Genomic DNA, 18,551 nt, shown 5'->3' on the forward strand with positions numbered 1-18,551 from the left:
CAGCACACCGCGTAGGCATGGGGCGGGGCCACCGTGGGGGCGGGGCTTCCCTAAAAGGGCAGAGACACGCCGTTGCTATGGTGACACCCCCATTCCCCCTTCTCCCATCGGCCCCCGCGCCCGCACCAAGATGGCGGCGGCCTGTGGCATGCGGAGGGGCCTGCGCCTCCTGCAGCTGCGGGGACTGCGCACGGGGGTGAGCGCGGGGGCGGGGCCTGCGGGGCGGGGCCTCGGCGGGGGCGGGGCCTGGTGGGGCACATCCCCCCTAGGTGGGGGGCACGCGAGGGGGGTGTCACGTGTGTGGGGAGGCAATCCTCCCACAGTGGGGTGGGGCAGGGGTTCTCCTGGGGGGGCGGGATGAGCTTTGCCCCCCCAGCAGTTACCCCCACCCTGTTTTGGGGGGGGCAGAGCTGGCTTTAGCCCCCCTGGCAGCTCAGAGGGGTATCAGCCCCCCCATCCTGGGGCAGGTGGCAAGCACGCCCCCCAGCCTCGGCCACTGATTGGTCCGCACCGGGGGCGTGCCCCCCCTCCCCCAGCTGGCCCCTCCCCGCGGCCTTGACATTGCCGCACCCAAGGGCACCCTGGTCCAGGAGGTGCCGGGGGGGGGGGGGGGGGGGCACAGGGACCGCCCCAAACACCAGCCCCCCCGGGTGTAGATGGAGGGCAGAGCCCACCCCTTCCCCGCACAGCTCGGGGGGCCCGTGACATCATCTGGGGGGGGCACCGCGGGGCCTGATGGGTAACGGCGCCCCTTCCCAGCATGCCGCGAGGCAGCAGGAGGAGTTCCCGTCGCCGGCGGAGCGCCCCCAGTTCCCCGGCGCCTCGGCCGCCTTCGTGGACACGCTGGACTTCATCCAGCCCAACGTGCTGGCTGGCATCCCCGTCTACCGCGTCATGGACCGCCAGGGCCAGATCCTCAACCCCAGCCAGGACCCCCAGGTGAGGGGGCGCGACCCCCGGGGTCACGGATCCGGGGCGCCGCCCACCCGCGCTGACCCCGCCCCCCGTGCCCGCAGCTGCCCGCCGAGACGGTGCTGAAGCTCTACAAGACCATGACGCTGCTCAACACCATGGACCGCATCCTGTACGAGTCCCAGCGCCAGGTGAGGCGCGCCTGGATGCCCGGGTCCCTTGGGGGGGGGGGGGCGGGCTGGGCTCCCGGCGCCACCTGCCTCGGTTTCCCCCCTGCCAGGGCCGCATTTCCTTCTACATGACTAACTACGGGGAGGAGGGCACCCACGTGGGCAGCGCCGCCGCGCTCGACCCCACCGACCTGGTCTTCGGGCAGTACCGCGAGGCAGGTAAAGCCCTGTTGTGACCCCCCCCCAGGGGGGCTGCCCCCAGCCCCTCGAGGCGGGGGTCGACGACGGTGCCTCCTGACGTGGCGCCGTGCCCCAGGGGTGCTGATGTACCGGGGGTACCCGCTGGACCTCTTCATGGCGCAGTGCTACGGCCACGCCGGCGACCCCGGCAAGGGCCGGCAGATGCCCGTGCACTACGGCTCCCGTGACCTGCACTTCGTCACCATCTCATCCCCTCTCGCCACCCAGATCCCCCAAGGTGAGACCCCTGCGCTCCCGACCTCCTGACCCCCCCTGCCCCGCTGGTGCCGCTCGCTCCTGACCCACAGCCCCCAACCGCGCCATTGCCCCTCGCTCCCACCCTGCAGCCCCCAACCGCGCCATTGCCCCTCGCTCCCAGCTTGCAGCCCTTTTGCCCCTTTCCCTCCCCTTCCCCCAAGCTGGGACGTGGCTGCTGGGAGGGGGGGTTGGTTCACTCCCCCCCTCCCCCCCGCCCGGTGCCAGCGGTGGGCGCAGCGTATGCCATGAAGCGGGACAACGCTGATCGCGCCGTGATCTGCTACTTCGGGGAGGGCGCGGCCAGCGAGGGCGACGCTCACGCCGGCTTCAACTTCGCCGCCACGTTGGACTGCCCCGTGCTCTTCTTCTGCCGCAACAATGGCTACGCCATCTCCACGCCCACCTCCGAGCAGTACCGCGGCGACGGCATTGGTCAGTAGCGCGGGGGGCGGGGCTGGGATCGGGGGCCGGGGGCGGGATCAGGGCTGCAGTGGTGACATTTGCCTCCCCCGCAGTGGCACGTGGCCCTGGCTACGGCATCCTGTCTATCCGCGTGGACGGCAACGACGTGTTCGCCGTGTACAATGCCACACGGGAGGCGCGGCGGCGCGCCGTGGCTGAGAACCAGCCCTTCCTCATTGAAGCCATGACCTACAGGTGAGTGGGGGCGGGGCTTAGGGAGGCTGGAGGTTGAGCCCTGATGGGGGTGGAGTTTGGGGAGAGGGTGGGAAGATGCTAGGAGGCGGGTCTATGCTGAGGGTCCAGGGGTCTGATGAGGGCGGGGCTTAGGGAGGGGACGTAGCCAGGCTGGAGTTGCAGGAGGAAAACTGAGTCCTGATGGGGGTGGAGCTTTGGAAGGGGGCAGGATTATGCTAGGATGCAGGGCTGTGCGGGGGGTGCAGGGGCCTGATGGAGGCGGGGCCAGGCTGAGGGCGGAGCCTGAGGGGCCTGATGGGGCAGGGCTTAGGGAGGAGGCAGGGCCAGGCTCAGCCCCGCCCCCGCCCCCAGGATTGGCCACCACAGCACAAGCGACGACAGCTCAGCCTACCGCTCGGTGGACGAGGTCGACTACTGGGACAAGCAGGACCACCCCATCTCGCGCCTGCGCCACTACATGCTGGGCCGCGGCTGGTGGGACGAGGCGCGCGAGAAGGCCTGGCGCAAGGAGTCGCGGCGCCAGGTGAGTGGTGGGGCCTCGGGGGGGGGGCACTCACCTGGCGGCACTCACCTGTGCCCGTCCCCACCAGGTGCTGGAGGCCTTCGAAGCAGCCGAGCGGCGCCGCAAGCCCAGCCCCCAGCTGCTCTTCTCCGATGTGTACTGCGACACCCCCCCCGGGCTGGCGCGGCAGCGCGACGGGCTGGCGCGGCACCTGCGCCTCTACGGCGAGCACTACCCGCTCGCGCTCTTTGACAAGTGACTGCTGGCCCCGCCCCTGGGCTCCACCCACCTCCAGACCCCTCCCACTTTCGCCAGGCTACCTGCCAGCTCTGCCTGTGCCTGGCAGGCTCCGCCCATTTTCTCAGGCCCCACCCACCCTAACAAGCTCCATCTCTACCAGGCCTTCTGCCGTCCTTGCCAGCCACCCACCATCGCAGCCTAGCAGACTCCACCCAGTCCTAGGCCCCACCCACTCCCCCATGCTTCCATCAGGCCCCTCCCACCTTCACCAGACCTGCCAGCCCTGCACATGCCTGGCAGGCTCCGCCCCCTATTGCCAACCCCACCCACCCAACCTAGCCCTACCTCCCCCAGGCTTCACCCACCCCACCTAGCCCTGCACATGCCTGTCGGGCCCCACCCACACCTCCACTCTCACCTCCTGTTCCTCCGTCCCCTTGTGCTGCCAGTGGGGGGGAGCTGGGTCCTGGGACAGCCCGTCCTCCCCACACCGCTTGGCCAGTGGCTGGAGGTGTTGTTGCCCCCGGAGCTAGGAGGGTTGTGCCTCCCCCCCGCCCACCCTTGGGGGCCTGGAGCTGGGACTGGAGCTGCCAGGAGCAGCGTCACCAATAAAGTTTGTAAGAACTGAGCTGGGCTCAGAGGTCTCTGTTGCAGGGGGACGGGGACCAGCCAGGGCTGAGGACATGAGAACCTCGGTGCACCCAGGGCGGGGGGAGAATGACAGGTCTCTGCCGTGACTTCCCCCACCCCAGCCCTGCCGGTGCCCCTCACTCCCAACTTGCAGCCCCTCACCCCTCCTAAGCAGCGACAGAGCCAGGTGCACGCAAACACCCTTTAATGCCCCCTTCATAGAAAGGCTGCACCCCCCCACACACACACACAGCCCCCCCCCCACCATCCTAGCACTGCAGCTGCGGGTCGCGGACCTGCCTCCACAGCCGCAGCGTCTCGGGGGGCTGGCGCCGGTGCACGAGCAGCAGGGCACGGTGGGCACAGGGGCTGGCGCGGTCGCTGGGCGCGATGTCGAAGGTGCGGAAGCCAGGGTGGGGCCGGGCAGCCACCCCCAGCGCCCGGAAGCAGAGCCCGGCGAAGACGTCATCGATGGGGAAGGGCGGCAGCAACCCGGCCAGCACCTGCAGCGGCCCCAGCAGCGCCCCGGAGAAGACGTAGCCCCCGCCGCCTGCGTAGGCTGGGTAGGGCCCGGCGTAGAAGCTCTCGGGCACATAGTACTTGCTGCCCGGCGCCCGCACGGGCCAGGCCCCAGCCATCACGTGCCCGGCGTACACGGGCCCCGGGCCCAGCCCCGCCAGCAGCTGCAGCAGGCGCGGCGTGTTGACGAAGACGTCGTCGTCGCCCAGCAGCACGAAGCGGGCGCCGGGGCAGTGGGCGCCGGCCCAGCCCAGGAAGAGCAGCCCCTTGAGTGTCAGGTTGAAGAAGGCATCTTGGAAACCCCAGGCCAGGACGTCGCCGTGGGCCCGGCTCTCCCAGGCCACCAGCCCCGAGATGTCCGGGGTGTCCCCGTCCCCGTCAGGTGCCCCCAGCAGGAACACGGTGCGGACTCCAGCGCCCGCTTGCCCCCAGCTCTGCCGCACAGCCTGGCGCTCGGCGAAGGCGCCCGGCGCCGACTTGATGGCCAGCAGCAGGAAGGGGCCGTCCGGGGGACACGGCCGCGACGGCTCCAGGAGCAGCGGGTAGTGGCGACGGGCGCCATGGCTCACGAAGCGTTGCAGGGGCTCTGGGTAAGCCGCCCAGTCGGGGACACCCAGGGACGCCGCTGTGCCAGCGCTGGCGCTGGTGCCGTTGCCACCTCCCAACTCCTCCAGGCGCTGGTGCAGCTGCCGGTTCCAGTAGGCATCTGCCCGGGGCACCATGTTGGCCAGGATCTGCAGGCTGTGGTGCAGGGGCAGTGGGGGCGCCGGGGTGGTAGGGGGTGCAGGGGTGGTGGCAAGCGGCAGGGGGACAGGATCGGGCTCCCCCAGCGGGCTCCAGCGGATGTAGGCATCCAGGCAGAGGAGTGTGGCCAGGGCCAGTGCCACCGTCAGGCACTTGTGGTACCGCATCCTGCTCATCAGGAGGGAGCTGGAAGGACAAGGGGTGGGGCAGGGAGGCCCTGATCCCCTCAGCCAGGTGCTGCAGGGTCCTCCAAGCCCTTCCCACAATGCCCTGTACCAGGGAGCAGGTGAGTTCTGGGTCCTGGAGCTTCCTAGAGCAATATCCAGAGACCCGTCTGTCAGAGGGGTGGAGAGGTGCCCTTAGCAGGGTGGGGGCATCAGCGCAGCCCTGCCCTCCCCCACACAGGCACTGTGGGGTCCTCCAGTCCCTTCCCACAATGCCCTGCACCAGGGGACCCTGGAGATTCCTAGAGCAACCCCCTGTCGGACTTGTCTATGAGAGGGGCAGAGGCGCCCCATAGGGGTGAGGGGTCAGGGCAGCTGCTCCCCCCCCCCCCGGCAATCTGAGCACCGTGGAGTCCTCCAGACCCTTCCCACAATGCCCTGCACTGGGGGGCAGAGGGGTTCTGTCCCCCCCAGACTTCTAGAGCAGCCCGCGAGGGCCCGGGCGCCCAGTGCAGAGGACACCTGCACAGATGGCTGCGCCCAGCCCCTGGGGGGGGCGGGGAGGGACCCACGCTGGGGGTGTCAGGCCCCGCCCCGCCCCGCCCCGCCCCACCCAGGGGACGCGAGCCCGGGGGCATTAGCCCCGCTCCAGGGCGCCTGGCATCAGTGGGCACCGGCTCCCGCCCGTGCCGGGCTGCGCGGGGCGGGCGCGGCAGCGGCAAAGCCCAGACCCCCCCTCCCCCGGGGCGGTGGGACCCAGGAGCCCGGTCCCATGCGGGGGGGGCACCGCGGGGTCCCCGCCGCCCCGTGCGCGCTCACCTGCGCGGGTCCCGGCCCCGCTCCCGGCCCCGATCCGGCGCCTCCCGCTGCCGAGGCGGCCGCGCCCTCCCCGCCCCGAGCGAGTCACGGCCCGGGCGGGGCTGGATCCTCCCCGCCCCCCCGGGGTCCCGCGCCCGCTCCTGCAAGCCTCCGGCCCGCAGGGCTCAAGGGCACGACCCCCCCCCCCCCCCCATCGATAAGGGCTAAATATACCCAGGAGCAGCGGCGGCGCGGCGGGGGGGGGCGGGCGCGGCGCCCGGCTCGGGGGGGCTGGCCGGGCGCCCGGGGTCTATGGGGGGAGGGGATGGAGAGGCAGGCCGGACACCTGGGCTCAATCGGGGGGGGGGGGAGAGTGAACCCCTGGACGCCTGGGTCCCAGGGCTCGATGGGGATGGGGCAGTGAGGGTCCCCAGGGCGCATGTGGGGGGGGCAGAGGGTCCCCAGGGCCCCCGGACACCTGGATCCCCCCCACACCCACACCCCGTGGTGCCCCCACAAGAAAAAAAACACAAATTGGGTGGGGGGGGAAGATGCCTTTAATCACAACTCAGCCAATCACGGAGGGGGAGAGCTGTTCCCATGGGAGCAGCTGGACCCCCCCCCCCCCCCCATTCACACCCCCGCCCTGCAGGAGATCAATGGGACCCAACCCCAGGCTGTGATTGGCTGCCGGCTAGGGGAGGGGGCGGGGCCTCCTTCAGGCCCAGGATCTGGCAGTTCGGCAGCATGTCCTCCAGCAGGATGCACATTAACCCCTGCTGCGCCACGGCCGGCAGCTCCGACACGTCCAGGTGCAGCAGGTTCCTGGGGGGGGAGGGGGGGCAGACAGGGAAGAATTAATCCCAGAGCAAGCCCCGCCCCCAACCCCTGCCCCCCGGCAGGTTGCTACAGAAACAAGCCCGTCCTGGAGGGGGAAACTGAGGCAGGGGAAGCAGAAGATCTTTCCCAGCCTGGGGACTCCATCTCCCATGATGCTCTGCAGCTGCTGCCCTGAGGCTCTGCCCCCATGGCACCCTGCTGCATCATGGGAGACGGAGTCCATGGCTGAGCCACAAGGGGGTAAACTGGGATCCACCCTCTGCCCCCCCCCCCCCCCCAAGGGGACGGGACAAGTTTGCAAGGGCCCAGCCGGGAGGGGGCACGGGGCCCCCGGGCACTCACGGCAGCAGGTGCAGGCAGGCCAGGCCGCGCTCGGTGATGCGGGGGCAGCGCGCCAGTGAGAGGTGGCACAGGGTCTCCCCCAGCGGGTGCAGGCGGGTCAGGGCCCAGTCGTCCAGGTGGGGGCAGGCGCTGAGGTCCAGGAACTCCAGGTGCTTCAGCCACACTGCAAGGGGGGGGGGTTAGGGGCGGGGCCTCCTGTCCGTGGGATGGGGCATCAGGGTCTCCAGGGCCAAACAACGGCAGGGTCAGGCTCCACTGGGGGGGGCGGGTCTGCATATGTGCACGGGCACGTGTCTGCATGGCTCTGGATACACACACATGCGCAGGCAATATCTGTGTATGTCCGTGCATGTGTGTAGTCATGGGCACGTATGTGTCTGCAGGCGTGGCACACATGCATGTCCACATACCTCTGTGCATATATGTGCACGCAATGCCTGCATGTGTCTGCACACACGTGTGTCCATGCATGTGCCACGTGTCTCTGCCTGCACGCCCGTGTCCCTGCATGCCCGGCTCCCGCCCATGGGCGAGCCGTGCTGGCTTGCCTTGGCAAACATGGGCAGACACGCAGGTGTGCGCAGGCGTGCGCACTGCAACTCAACAACCAGCAGCAACGAGGCTGGCGGAGCTGGCGCCCGGCCCAGGCTGGCGTCTGCAGCGTGCCCCCCCTCCTCCCCCGCTCCTGGGACCGATCTCGGGCTAATGGCAGCAAACGAGCAGCCTCGTCCCAGGGGCATCGGCTGCCGGGAAATGCCCTCCCCCACCCCCTGCACCGAGTCACTGCCTGGCAGCGCCACGCTGGGAGGGGGCACAGGGATGGGGGGTTCCTGCCTGGCGCTGGTGGACGTGCCCAGGGGCTGCGTGTGCACACACGTGTTGCTGACACGTCCCAGCTGGAAGCAGCAAGAGGGGAGAACCCGGGGCAGGGGCAGTGTTTCCCCCCGCCCCCCGGGCTCACCCAGGTTCTCCAGCCCCGTGCAGGTGAGGGAGGAGCCGCTGAGGTCGATGGCGACGACGGGCCGCGACTTCGGGTCGTCCAGGTACGGCAGCAGCCCGGCCATGGCGTTCTTGCCTGCCCGCACCCAGTGCGACTGGTCCTTGAACCTGCCCCGGGGGGCGCGGGGTCAGCCGGGACCCCTCGCTCCCCCCCTGCCCTGCCGCGGCCCCTCGCTCCCGGCCCGCAGCCCCCCCATACCTGGCACCGCCCCCATTGGACAAAACGAAATGGGCAGCTGTGACGTCATCCCCGTAGTGGTTCTGGATGTAGGCGTTCTCCCTGCGAGGGGGAAGGTGGCCATGAGCCCCCCCCACCCCCGGGTCTGTCCGTGGGGTACGGGCCGGGGGGGGTCCTGGGGGCAGCCCCCACGCACGTGTTCTGCCGGCGCAGGGCGCGTCCTCTCCTCAGCTCCCTCCACTGCATCAGGGCCTCCACGTCGGAGAAGCGGTCGTACAGGAGCCGCAGCAGGGTGCCCGCCGGGGCCGGGGCCCGGCCGGACAGGGCGCGGGTCAGACCCCGCAAGGGCCGGAGCTGCAGAGAGGTCAGCAATGGGGGGAGGGGGTCAGCAAGGGGCAAACCTGCACGTGGGGGGTCGCCCCCAGTGGGGGGGCACCTGGGGGCTTGGTCCGCGCTGGGCCCCTGCCTCAGTTTCCCCTGATAGGGGGGGGCGGGGAGCAGGGTCCCCTTCTGCCCTGGGGGGCACCCCGCCACGGGGTCACCTACCGCCCTGGGCGCCGCCATCTTGCGCCGCGTCACGTGACTGCCCCCCCTCCTCGGCCGCACTCAAGCGTGTGACGTCGAAGCAGCGCCGCGCCCCCTGAAGGGGTGCCCCCTTCTGCCAGGCCCCGCCCCCTCCCCGATAGCTCCGCCCCCTTTGGAAGAGCTTCCCCTTTTAAACACCTCCCCCTTGGGGGGCGTGCTGGGTGCCCCTCCCCCACAACGCCCCCCCCCCCGTGCACCCCTGGGGGCTCCCCGCCCTGCCCCGCCCCCCCAGTGACGTGGAGCCAGGCGGGTTTGCACCTCTTTTATTGGGGTATAAAAGCAAAGCAGGAATCCGGGGACCCCCCAGCCCCCAGGGGTCCTGCCCCCCCACCCCCCCACCCCTGGACCCCCCCCCGCCCCCATTACAATACAAAGCAGAGTAAGAAAAAGCTGCTGCCCCCCCTGGTGCGGGGGGGGTCAGGGGTCGGGGGGGGCCTGCTGCAGCCAGCGCTGGAGGTGGCCCGCGACGAGCTGTGCGGGACAGAAGGGGGGGGTCACCAAGGGGGGGGTCCCCCCAAAGGCTCCGCCCCCTTCCAGGTGTGGTCACACCCCTTCTTAGGACCCCCACCCCCCCAGGAGTCCCCCCACCCCCCTCTGTTGGGGCGGGGAGGGGAGTGGGGGGGAGTGGTTAGAGCGGGGGGGGGGGGGGGTCTCACCTGCCGGGCCCGCACCAGGGCGGGGGGGTCGGCGGGCCGGGCGGGGGCCATGTCGGCGCAGTGCGAGCCCCCGCGGATCAGCACGGCCGGGCGGGCGGGCGTCTCGGTCCGCGTCACGCTAAGCGCGTGCCAGGGGTCGATGTCGCCTGCATGGGGCAGGGGGGTGGGACTGGGGTTGGCTGGACTGGGCAGACTGGGAGGCACTGGGGACCCCCCCTACCATTGATGAAGAGGATGCGGGCGGCGCGGGGGCGGGCGGCGCCGTAGCAGGCGTTGGTGAAGGCCACGGCCGGGCCCACGCGGGCCGGGGGCACCCCAAAGACCTCGGCGCACAGCTTCAGCTCCCGGCGCAGCGTCACGGCGCGCGAGAAGGGGCAGGCGGCGTCCTCGCACGTCTGGTCTGTCGGGTGTGTGCACGCGTGTCAGGCCGTGCGCGTGCACAACCTCTGCACAGCCTCTGTGTGTGTGTGTGTGAGCACACATGGGGGGGAACGGGGACATCTCTTTATGCTCTGTGCAGGGGGGCGTGCACACGTGTGTCAGGCCATAGGTGTGCACAACCTCTGCGCAGCATATCAGGGCCTGTGAGTGTGTGCATGTGTGTGTGTGTGTTAGAGTGCGCCTGAGTGGGAGAGGACAGGGGGACTCTTTGTATGATCCATGCAGGAGAGCATGCACATGCGTGTGTTGGGGCCTACGTGTCCCCTCACGGGGAGACGGGGCACACACACATGCGGGGGAAGAAATGGAGGGGCGCACCCATCACATGCATGTGCAAACACACAAGCACACACACGTGCACACGTGTGGCAGGGCCTGTGGATGCTCACGCCCCCTCACCTGCACATGAATGCCCACATGCCCATGTGCAAACACTGCATGCACAAGCCGGGCCCTGCACAGCCTCTGCATGCGAGGGGGGCACACATGCTCACACATGAGTGTGCAATGAAGACATGCATGTGCATAAAGCCCTCTCAGGGGGCATCTGGACCCCTGCAGGGGGTTGTAGAGACCCTGGAGCCCCCCCTTTGGCCCAGGGGGTGGGGGGCAAGAGTGGGGCCAGGGGGCCGGAGGGGGGCGCAACTCACAGTATCCGAACTCGGTGCAGGTCTGGAAGAGCCACTGGCGCTCGCCGGGGCCCACGAGCTGCAGCCCCACGCCACGCAGCTCGGCCACGGCGCCTGCCCGCGACGCCATCGTGCAGTTCTGCCCCGTGTGCCGCAGCACGTCCTGGCCCCGCCCCCGACACACGTGTCAGGCCCACACATCAGCGTGCACCGTATGTCCCTGCAGCAGCAGGTGGGCCCAGGGGGGTGCACACCTCAGCACCCATGAGCACATGCAGGCAGGCGCACATGGGCACACACTCGCAGCTGGATGCGCACACACAAGGGCAGGCACATGGGGCTGCACACAGACATCACAACACAGTCACACATTTGCGTGTGTGCACACATACATACACGTAAACGCATTTCTGTGCACATGTGGACACACCACACACATGTGTGCACATATATGCATTTTATATCTACATATACGTACATACACACACACACACACACAGAGATATAAACACACACATATGCACCCACATGTGTGTATGGGCAAGGGTACAGGTGTGTCCATGTGCACACGCATGCCCACTGTGTACGTGCAAGCTGACACGTGTGTGCACGCACACCAACAGGCACGACTACACGCACCCACACACATGCGCCTGCTCCTGCACACGTATACAAAGGTACGGACGTGCACCGGCTGCCCCCAACCCCCCACGCACCCCCTGCCCCACGGGAGCTGCAGCAGCTGGGGGGGGTTGGGACTCCAGCTCCCATGATGCTCTGCAGCAGCTGCCCTGAGGCCCCTCTCCCTTGTCCTCCTGGTGCATCATGGGAGACAGAGTCCAGCAGGCCCAGAGGCCACTGCAATCAGTTTGCAAGGCTTCAGCCCAGCTGGGACCCACACGCTGCCCCCCCCCAGCCCCTCCAAAATGCCCCCAGCCCCCCAAGCATCCCCCCAACACCCCCAAATACCCCAAGATCCTCCAAAATGCCCCCCAGACCCCCACAAACACCCCCAGCCCCACCCAAACACCCCACAGCTCCCCTCCAACTCCCCGCAGCCCAACCCCCAGGCCCCCCTCACCCGGTTGAGGGCGACGAGGCGGCGGTAGGGGTCCCCGCGGGCGGCATCGGTCATGAGGGCGCAGACGGGGGCCACGTGGGCGCCGGGCAGCGCTTCGCTGTTGTACTGGGCGGCCGCCATGAAAACGTCGGCCGCGCTAGCCGCCAGCTCCGCGCCGTCGTCCGGGCCCAGCACCCCCCCGCACACCCCGAAATCCTGCGCCAGCTCTGCCAGCCGCCCCCCGCGCAGCCGCTCGTCCAGCACCGCGAAGGCCGCGGCCACCGCTGCCCGGCACTGTGGGCACAGGGCAGGGGTCACTGGGGCAGGTGCCAGGGTTAGGGTTGGGGGGGGAGCCAGACACCTGGGGTCTGTGCCCAGTGAGGGGGGGCATGGTTGGAGTTGGGGGGGGTTAGCACAGGACTCCAGGGTTGTCCCCCCACCCCCCCAGGGCTGGCAGGGAGTGGGGTGCAGTGGTTAGAGCTGGACAGCCAGGACACCCCAAAGCTGGGGGGGGGCACCGTGACTGTCCCCCCCCCGCCCCATCACTTACGTCTGTGGAGCCGCCCACCAGGGGGTCCGACAAGCTGGCCGCTACTACCTGGGGGGGGCACACAGTGAGGGGGTGAGTGCAGCCCCAAAAGCATGCTGGGAAGTGGGGGCATCCCGGAATGGGTTAACCAGCCCCCTACAGAAGCTGCCCCACGGGGGGGGCGATGCAGGCAGCACAGCACAACTCCCCCCCCACCCCCACCCCACCCTGAGGATCTGAACCCGGCACGGACTCCGGGGTCCCCCCCCCGACTCCTGCCCCCCCCCCCCCCCCCCCCACACACACACACACACCTGGTTGTAGGCGGCGAAGTCCAGCTGGGCCCGGACGGGGGCCGAGGAGGCGACGGCGGCGAAGATGAGATGGGGGAACTGGGGGGAGAGGGAAAGGCCCCCCCATCAGTGCCAGGCCCCGCTGCTCCCACCACGAAGCCCCACTCCCAGCAGGGAGAGGACTCCCTGCTCTGCCCACTGCCCCCCGCTACCTTGACGCGCAGCCAGGCGGCGAGGGCGCCGGGGTAGGAGCCCCCGAAGGCCACCCAGGGGCTGCCCCGCGACACGTTGAACTTGTGGGTCACGAATTGGTGGAAGGCAGCGACGTCGGCCAGGCTGGGGGGCGCGGAGGAGGGGGGGGTGAGACCGGGGACCCCCCCATAGCCCACCCCGTCCCAGAGCTGGGGGGAGGCAACCCAGGGGTCCGGGCCCCAGCGCCCCTTGCTCTCCCCATCCCACCGCGCTCCCCTCCACTGCGGGGAGCGGGCCGGGGGTCCGCTCACGCCTGCTGGCTGGACAGGAAGCGCAGGGGCCGGTCCCGCAGCCCGTCCGCGTTGAGGCTGGCGCCGTAGAAGCGGTGCTCCAGCGCCACGACCAGCGCCGCGTGTGCCCGGCCCAGCTCCACGTGGTGCCCTGGGACACGGCCCTGTCAGCGGGCGCTGGCCACGGCTGCCCCCTCCCACACCAGGGCCACAATGCGACCAGCTCTGGGGTGGGGCAGCGGGTGACGGCTGAGTGTAACACCGCCCAAGTCGGTCCCCTGCCCGCTTCCTCCCCACCCCGCTCTGAGCCGTGTGGTGCCCCCGGATTGGTCTCCCCCATCCCAGCTCTTGCCAGGCCCATGATGCAGCCAGTTCTGGGGTGGAGCAGGGGATGACGGCTGAGTGTAACACCACCCAGGAAGCCCCTGTCCCCACCCTGCCTCACTCTGAGCCGCTTGGTGCCCCCGGATCAGGCCCAGGGGGGCCCTCCAACCCCCCCCTCACCTGCAAGCACGGAGAAGGGGGACAGGGCGCTCTCGCCACCGACGTAGAGGAACACGGGCCCGTCCGGGCGGCGCCAGAACTCAGCATTGATCCAGAACCGCTGCAGGGAGACGGGGGAGCTGGGGGTGTCGGTCTCCAGTGCGTGTGTGCAGCACAAGTGTGTGGGCATGCACATACACACGTGGGTCCCCAGCAGCTGAGCCCACACTTGTATAGGGGTCGCCTCCAGGCATGTGCAGGGGGAGGTGTCCCCCAGCACCCTGGCATGTGCCCATATGGGGTGGGGGTGTGCCCATATATGTGTGTAGGCCAGTGTGTGCCCCCAGCACATGCTTGCACCAGAGTAGTGTGCTCACACGTGTGTATGTGTGCATGTATATGCATCTTCCCAGCACACTTGCAAAGCAGGGGATGCTTGTGCGTTTGCACATGCACACAAGTGTGTGAGCACACATCTGTCTTCCCAGCAGCCTGGCACACTTGCAAAGGGAGGGTGCTTGTGTGTTTGTACATGCATACAAGTGTGTGAACATGCTAGGGTCTTCCCAGCAGCTTGGCACACGCTTGCACGGGGCGGGGGTGCTTCTGTGCTCACACATGTGCGTGCCAATACATGTGCACATGCATCTTCCCAGCAGCCTGGCTTGCGCTCACACAGGGCTGTGCACACACATGTGTGCACATGCACATGTGTGTGTCGGCAGCAGCCTGCCGATAGAACTCAGGCATCCGGGGTCCCATCCTACCCCCCCCCCCCAATCCCAGCCTCTTGGCTCCTTGCTTTGCACCCACTCTGCCACATGTGTGGGCAGACACCTGAGGCACCCATGCACATATGTGTGCATACACACGCATGTGCCCAGCAACCCTGGGCCAAGCCAGGCAGGTCCCCCCGCCCCCCATGGGCTCTCACCTGGGGGAAGGTGCGAAGCTCGAGCCGGTCGAAGTGGTCCAGGGGTTGGGGCAGGGAGCCCTCAGCGGGGGTCGGGGGGGGTGACCCCCGCCCCAGGGCATGCTGGGACACCGCCTGCACCGCCCGTGCCTCCCGCAGCTGCGCCACTTGCACCCGCAGCAGCTGCATGTTCCTCCCTGGGGGGGCAGAGACGCACGGGTGGGAGTAGGGGGCAGTTGGGGGTAGGGGGTCCCGGGTCCTGCCCCAGCCTCTGGCCCCGTCGCACACGTGACCCGTGTTCACCAGGCCTCGGCCCCCGAGCTGCCCCTGCCCAGGCCCGTGGTGCCCCCTATGCGCCCCCACCCCGGCTTCAGAGGGGAAATCCCTGCTGGGGGGTGATGATGTCAGAAGCTTCCTGACGCCGCGTCCCAGCCCCCCTCCCGCCCGGGCTGGGGGGTCACATGCGCTATGGCGGGTGCTGAACCCAGGTGTCCGGGCTCCCCCGCTCCAACCATTAGACCCCACTTCCCCCCCAGCAAACCCAGGAGTGTGGGCTCCCAGCCCCCTGTGTTATCCCACCAGACCCCCCCCATGCCCCCTCCCAAGGCTGGGGAGATGAACCCAGGTGTCCCCCCTGCTTTAACCATCAGGCACCGCTGCCCCCCTAGAGCTCTGGAGACAACCCAAGGGTCCGGGGCTCCTGACCCCCCCGCTCTGCCCACTAGACCCCGCACCATCCCCGAAGGGTCCAGACCCCCCTGCTCTCCCCACTAGCCCCCACTGCCCCCCCAGGGGCCCAGCCGTCCCGGCTCCGGGTGTGCAGCGCCAAGCACCGCCCTTACCTGCCTGGGCGAGCGCCAGCAGCGCCAGCCCCAACCCCAGCACCAACCCCGACCCCGACCCCGACCCCCGCCTGCCCATCCTGGCTCCTGCCCCGCTCTGCCTGGCCCGGGCCCCGGGGAGCGAACCCAGGTGTCCCGGCCCCCGCCCCCCACCGCAGCCCGCCCCCAGCTAGAGGGGGGGCCCCGGGCGTCCGGGCTCCCAAACTCCCCCTGCTCCACCCACTGCCCCCCACTGCCCTCCCAGAGCTGGGGGAGGAACCCAGGCGTCCGCCCCCCGGGAAAAGGGACCCACTGAGCATGGCCCCCCCCAAGTCACCGGCCCTGGGATTGCGGCAGGGGGTGGGGGTTTGTCTGGTGCCCCCCACCCCTGACCCGCAGCCCCCAGCCCTCCCACTCCCAACCCACAACCCCCCTGCCCCTACTTATCCTCTTCATTAGACATTTTAAACCAAGCTTAACCTTCTTTCCCTTGTCCGCCCCCCCATCATGGCCCCCCACCCCCTTCCCCCCCAGCCCCCCAGCCCCCCCAGGACCCCTTCCTCCCCCTGCTTCACCTTCCCAAGGTGCCCCCCTCCCCCGGATCAGGGCAGATTAGGCTCCAATCTGCCCATCTCGTTAAAACCTGCTGACAGGTCGGGGATTAATTTACTGTCCGTCCCCCCCACCCTGGGGGCTCCTCCCCCCCACCTGCCAGGAGGCCATGGATTAGCAATGGGGGGGCATTTCTGGTCTGGTGCCCCTCACTCCCGACCTGCAGCCCCCTGCCCCCACACCCCACTGGGTGCAATTGCGTGTGCATGGGCACGCTTGTGTCTGTGTGCGTGGTGGTGTAACCAGTATGATTGTGCATTTATGTGTGTGTGTAACCACTATGATTGTGCTTGTATGTGTACATATGCATCTGTAAAACCAGTATGGTGGTACGTGCGGTTGTGTGTATGTGGGCGTGCAATCAGTATGACTGTGTGTGCGCATGCATGTCTAGATATCTACGTGTGTGTGTGCCTGCGCATGTCTGTGTAACCAGTATGATTTTGTGTGTGCACGCGTGTGCCTATAGCCAGTATGATTGTGTGTGTGCAATGCACACGCACACATTGACTATGCAGCCAGTATGCTTGTGTGTGTGTGTGTGTGCACATGCTTCTGCATAGAGGATGAGTGTGTGTGTGTGTGTGAGAAAGGAGAAAGTATGACTCTGTGTGCGTGTGTGCACACCTATGTGTATGTGAGCTCACCACCACGCACAGAAGACAGGGGATGCTGTGTGCGCTTGTGCACACCTCTACACAGAGCACATGCCCGTGCATGAACATGTGTGTCTATGTGTGTGAGTGTGATGATGCGTGTGCCAGGTGAATTCCCATGGGGGGGGTCACGTGGGCACCTGCAGCCCTGGCTCAGACCCCATTGGGTGGGGGGGTGTGGGGGGGGTGGATTTAGGGGTCAAAGGGCAAGGGACTGTTCCAGACAACATTCGTTAGCTGGCCCTAATTAAGAGCCCGGCCGCCTGGGGGGGGGGGGGGGGGCTCTAGAGGCCCCCAACCCCCCCAGCCTGGCAGGGCTCGTGCCCAGGGCTGGGGGGCACAGCTGTCACCACCCATCGCCGCAGCAATTTGTCAGCGTCCGCCCGGGGCCCCGATAATCTCGTCTAATTCAGTTACTGGGGGGGGCGGGGGGGGCGCTAAGAGGATTGGGACATTTGCTAAATTAGATCAGTAAAAATAACAAAGCCAGCTCCAGCTCCCCCCCCGGGACTCAGGGCTGGGGACCGGGATGCCTGGCTTCTCCGCCCAGCTCTGGGGGGGCCCCAGGATCAGGCCCTCCCCGTGGGGTCGAGCCCCATATAAGCGGGGGGCCCTGCCCTCAACCAACATGGCCGTCTCCGCTTCCCCAGGAAACCTGCCCAAACGGGGGAGGGGGGGCTGGGGCAAGGGGGGCTCCCCGGGGGGCAGCAAGAGGGGGCTGGGCGGGGGGCAGTCCCATGAAGCAGGGGGCATTGAAGCCGAGACGGCCATGTTTGTTGTGGGCAGCTGGCTCTGGAAGGGGGGGGACAATTAACACTGGTGGCTAACGGAGGCCAAGTAGGGCAGGTGGGCTTGCCCCACCCCAACCCAGGGGCAGGAGCTGGGCCTGTGAAGGAACAGCAGTGACTCCGGATTAACTCCAGGTGTGAAGCCACTGTCCGTTGCAAAGACCCCCGCTTTGAAGAGAAGCACAGGGCGGGGGGCAGGGAGCCCCCACCCCCCAAGCTGTAGGCGGCTCCCCCCACTCACCTGCACCCGGGCACCTCCAGCTGGTCCCAGTGGCTCCCAGTGCGGACATGTGTGTGCTGGGGGGGGCTATGCCCCCAGCGCCGGGGCCTTTCCCTGGCACCAGCCAGGTGTGCAAACACACTCACAAAACCCAGGTGTCCGAGACAGGGACACACACGCACACAGGACCTAGGCATTCAGATGCACGCACGCACACACACACACGTGTCCCAGATGGATGCACACACACACACACGCACAACCCAGATACCCCCAGACAGGCAGAACCCAGGTGTCTCACACTCACAAACGCACAACCCTGGCATCCAAGACTACACACGCACACACACACACACTTAAGCTCCCACCCATCTGAACCCACCAATTAGCAACTGCAAAAATCACCGATGAATCAACGCCCCCACCCTACTCCCTCCCCAAAATAACCCCACGCCGGATCCCTACGTCTGGTTTTCACTTGGTTTTTATTATTATTTTTTTAAAGGTTTTTTTCTTTTTCTCTCTTTTTTTTTGCTTTTTTTTTAAACCTCAGACCAGCAGAAATGGGGGGGGGGGGCAAAAACTGCCCGTCCTAACGACAATAATAAATAGCTCAAGTCATCAAAAAACCGCCGGCGTCGCCATTGTCTGCTAGAGCCAAAAAAAAAAAAAGAAAGAAAGAAACATTTGAATTTACCTAGAATAAAACTAGACTAAAGACGGCCTCTACCCCAGGGACCAAGCAGGCTTGGTAGGTCGAAGCGGGGACTTTTTAGGGCGCACAGACACACACAGAGAGAAAAATATATATATATTAGATTCCTTACGCCGATGGGACCTTTCTTTGCCCCGTATTTATTACTCCTTCCCCTGCCTTGTTTCTCCACCCCCTGGAAAATGAGCCCTCAAACCTGGGCCGCGGGGACGTGGTGAAGAGGCGGTCGAGAAGGACTTGGAAAGGGGGATTGAAGGACTAAAAAGGGCCCCGAAACCCCACTCCTGGAGCTGGGAGCGTCCCGCCGGCCTCGTCTTGCCCCGACTATTTCACGCCACCTCCCCGCGCCCGTGCAGCAAGCTCGCACGTCTCCTCCGGGGCTCGGGGTCCCGATAAAGATCGCTAAAAGCAAACGAGCCTCCCCAAACCCTGGTGTTTGAACCCTAAGGGGGGGGGAAAAAAGCGCCCAAATCCT

The 18,551-nt window shown here is 67.7% G+C and overlaps 4 protein-coding genes across 4 annotated transcripts; 1 reads left to right on the forward strand and 3 right to left on the reverse strand.

Annotated features, from left to right (window-relative positions):
• Positions 1-85: 85 nt before the first annotated feature.
• Positions 86-3,607, forward strand: BCKDHA (branched chain keto acid dehydrogenase E1 subunit alpha). Its single transcript, XM_014597704.3, has 9 exons — positions 86-196; positions 760-939; positions 1,017-1,103; positions 1,193-1,301; positions 1,399-1,560; positions 1,806-2,012; positions 2,096-2,237; positions 2,589-2,760; positions 2,828-3,607. The coding sequence occupies exons 1-9, from the start codon at positions 131-133 to the stop codon at positions 2,996-2,998; spliced, it is 1,296 nt and encodes a 431-aa protein (XP_014453190.2). The 5' UTR covers positions 86-130; the 3' UTR covers positions 2,999-3,607.
• Positions 3,608-3,832: 225 nt separating this feature from the next.
• B3GNT8 (UDP-GlcNAc:betaGal beta-1,3-N-acetylglucosaminyltransferase 8) lies at positions 3,833-5,932 on the reverse strand. The gene is made up of 2 exons (XM_059718725.1): positions 5,856-5,932; positions 3,833-5,182 (listed from the first exon to the last, which is right to left on the reverse strand). The coding sequence occupies exon 2, from the start codon at positions 5,046-5,048 to the stop codon at positions 3,879-3,881; it is 1,170 nt and encodes a 389-aa protein (XP_059574708.1). The 5' UTR covers positions 5,049-5,182; positions 5,856-5,932; the 3' UTR covers positions 3,833-3,878.
• Positions 5,933-6,373: 441 nt separating this feature from the next.
• DMAC2 (distal membrane arm assembly component 2) lies at positions 6,374-8,843 on the reverse strand. The gene is made up of 6 exons (XM_019483003.2): positions 8,740-8,843; positions 8,390-8,547; positions 8,215-8,295; positions 7,978-8,123; positions 7,017-7,179; positions 6,374-6,659 (listed from the first exon to the last, which is right to left on the reverse strand). The coding sequence occupies exons 1-6, from the start codon at positions 8,755-8,757 to the stop codon at positions 6,491-6,493; spliced, it is 735 nt and encodes a 244-aa protein (XP_019338548.1). The 5' UTR covers positions 8,758-8,843; the 3' UTR covers positions 6,374-6,490.
• A 183-nt stretch (positions 8,844-9,026) lies between these two features.
• On the reverse strand, positions 9,027-14,722 carry PRSS16 (serine protease 16). The gene is made up of 11 exons (XM_059718166.1): positions 14,286-14,722; positions 13,373-13,472; positions 12,890-13,019; positions 12,599-12,722; positions 12,408-12,485; positions 12,115-12,162; positions 11,586-11,858; positions 10,526-10,667; positions 9,655-9,834; positions 9,435-9,580; positions 9,027-9,249 (listed from the first exon to the last, which is right to left on the reverse strand). The coding sequence occupies exons 1-11, from the start codon at positions 14,451-14,453 to the stop codon at positions 9,196-9,198; spliced, it is 1,443 nt and encodes a 480-aa protein (XP_059574149.1). The 5' UTR covers positions 14,454-14,722; the 3' UTR covers positions 9,027-9,195.
• Positions 14,723-18,551: the final 3,829 nt, after the last annotated feature.

This window comes from Alligator mississippiensis, chromosome 15 (genome assembly GCF_030867095.1).
Source record: "Alligator mississippiensis isolate rAllMis1 chromosome 15, rAllMis1, whole genome shotgun sequence".
Classification (NCBI taxonomy): domain Eukaryota; kingdom Metazoa; phylum Chordata; order Crocodylia; family Alligatoridae; genus Alligator; species Alligator mississippiensis.

Bases quoted from the DNA above. Each gene is read 5' to 3' on its own strand.
- BCKDHA (XM_014597704.3), top strand. From the start codon at position 131: ATGGCGGCGGCCTGTGGCATGCGGAGGGGCCTGCGCCTCCTGCAGCTG. The intron at 1,302-1,398 runs GTAAAGCCCTGT...GCCGTGCCCCAG, and splicing joins CGGGCAGTACCGCGAGGCAG to GGGTGCTGATGTACCGGGGG. The intron at 2,013-2,095 runs GTCAGTAGCGCG...CCTCCCCCGCAG, and splicing joins GTACCGCGGCGACGGCATTG to TGGCACGTGGCCCTGGCTAC.
- B3GNT8 (XM_059718725.1), bottom strand. From the start codon at position 5,048: ATGAGCAGGATGCGGTACCACAAGTGCCTGACGGTGGCACTGGCCCTG.
- DMAC2 (XM_019483003.2), bottom strand. The intron at 7,180-7,977 runs GTGAGCCCGGGG...CCCCCCTTGCAG, and splicing joins CACGGGGCTGGAGAACCTGG to TGTGGCTGAAGCACCTGGAG. The intron at 6,660-7,016 runs GTGAGTGCCCGG...CTCCCCCCCCAG, and splicing joins GCCTGCCTGCACCTGCTGCC to GAACCTGCTGCACCTGGACG.
- PRSS16 (XM_059718166.1), bottom strand. From the start codon at position 14,453: ATGCAGCTGCTGCGGGTGCAAGTGGCGCAGCTGCGGGAGGCACGGGCG. The intron at 13,020-13,372 runs GTGAGGGGGGGG...GCCGTGTCCCAG, and splicing joins CCCCTTCTCCGTGCTTGCAG to GGCACCACGTGGAGCTGGGC. The intron at 12,723-12,889 runs GTGAGCGGACCC...CGCGCCCCCCAG, and splicing joins TTCCTGTCCAGCCAGCAGGC to CCTGGCCGACGTCGCTGCCT.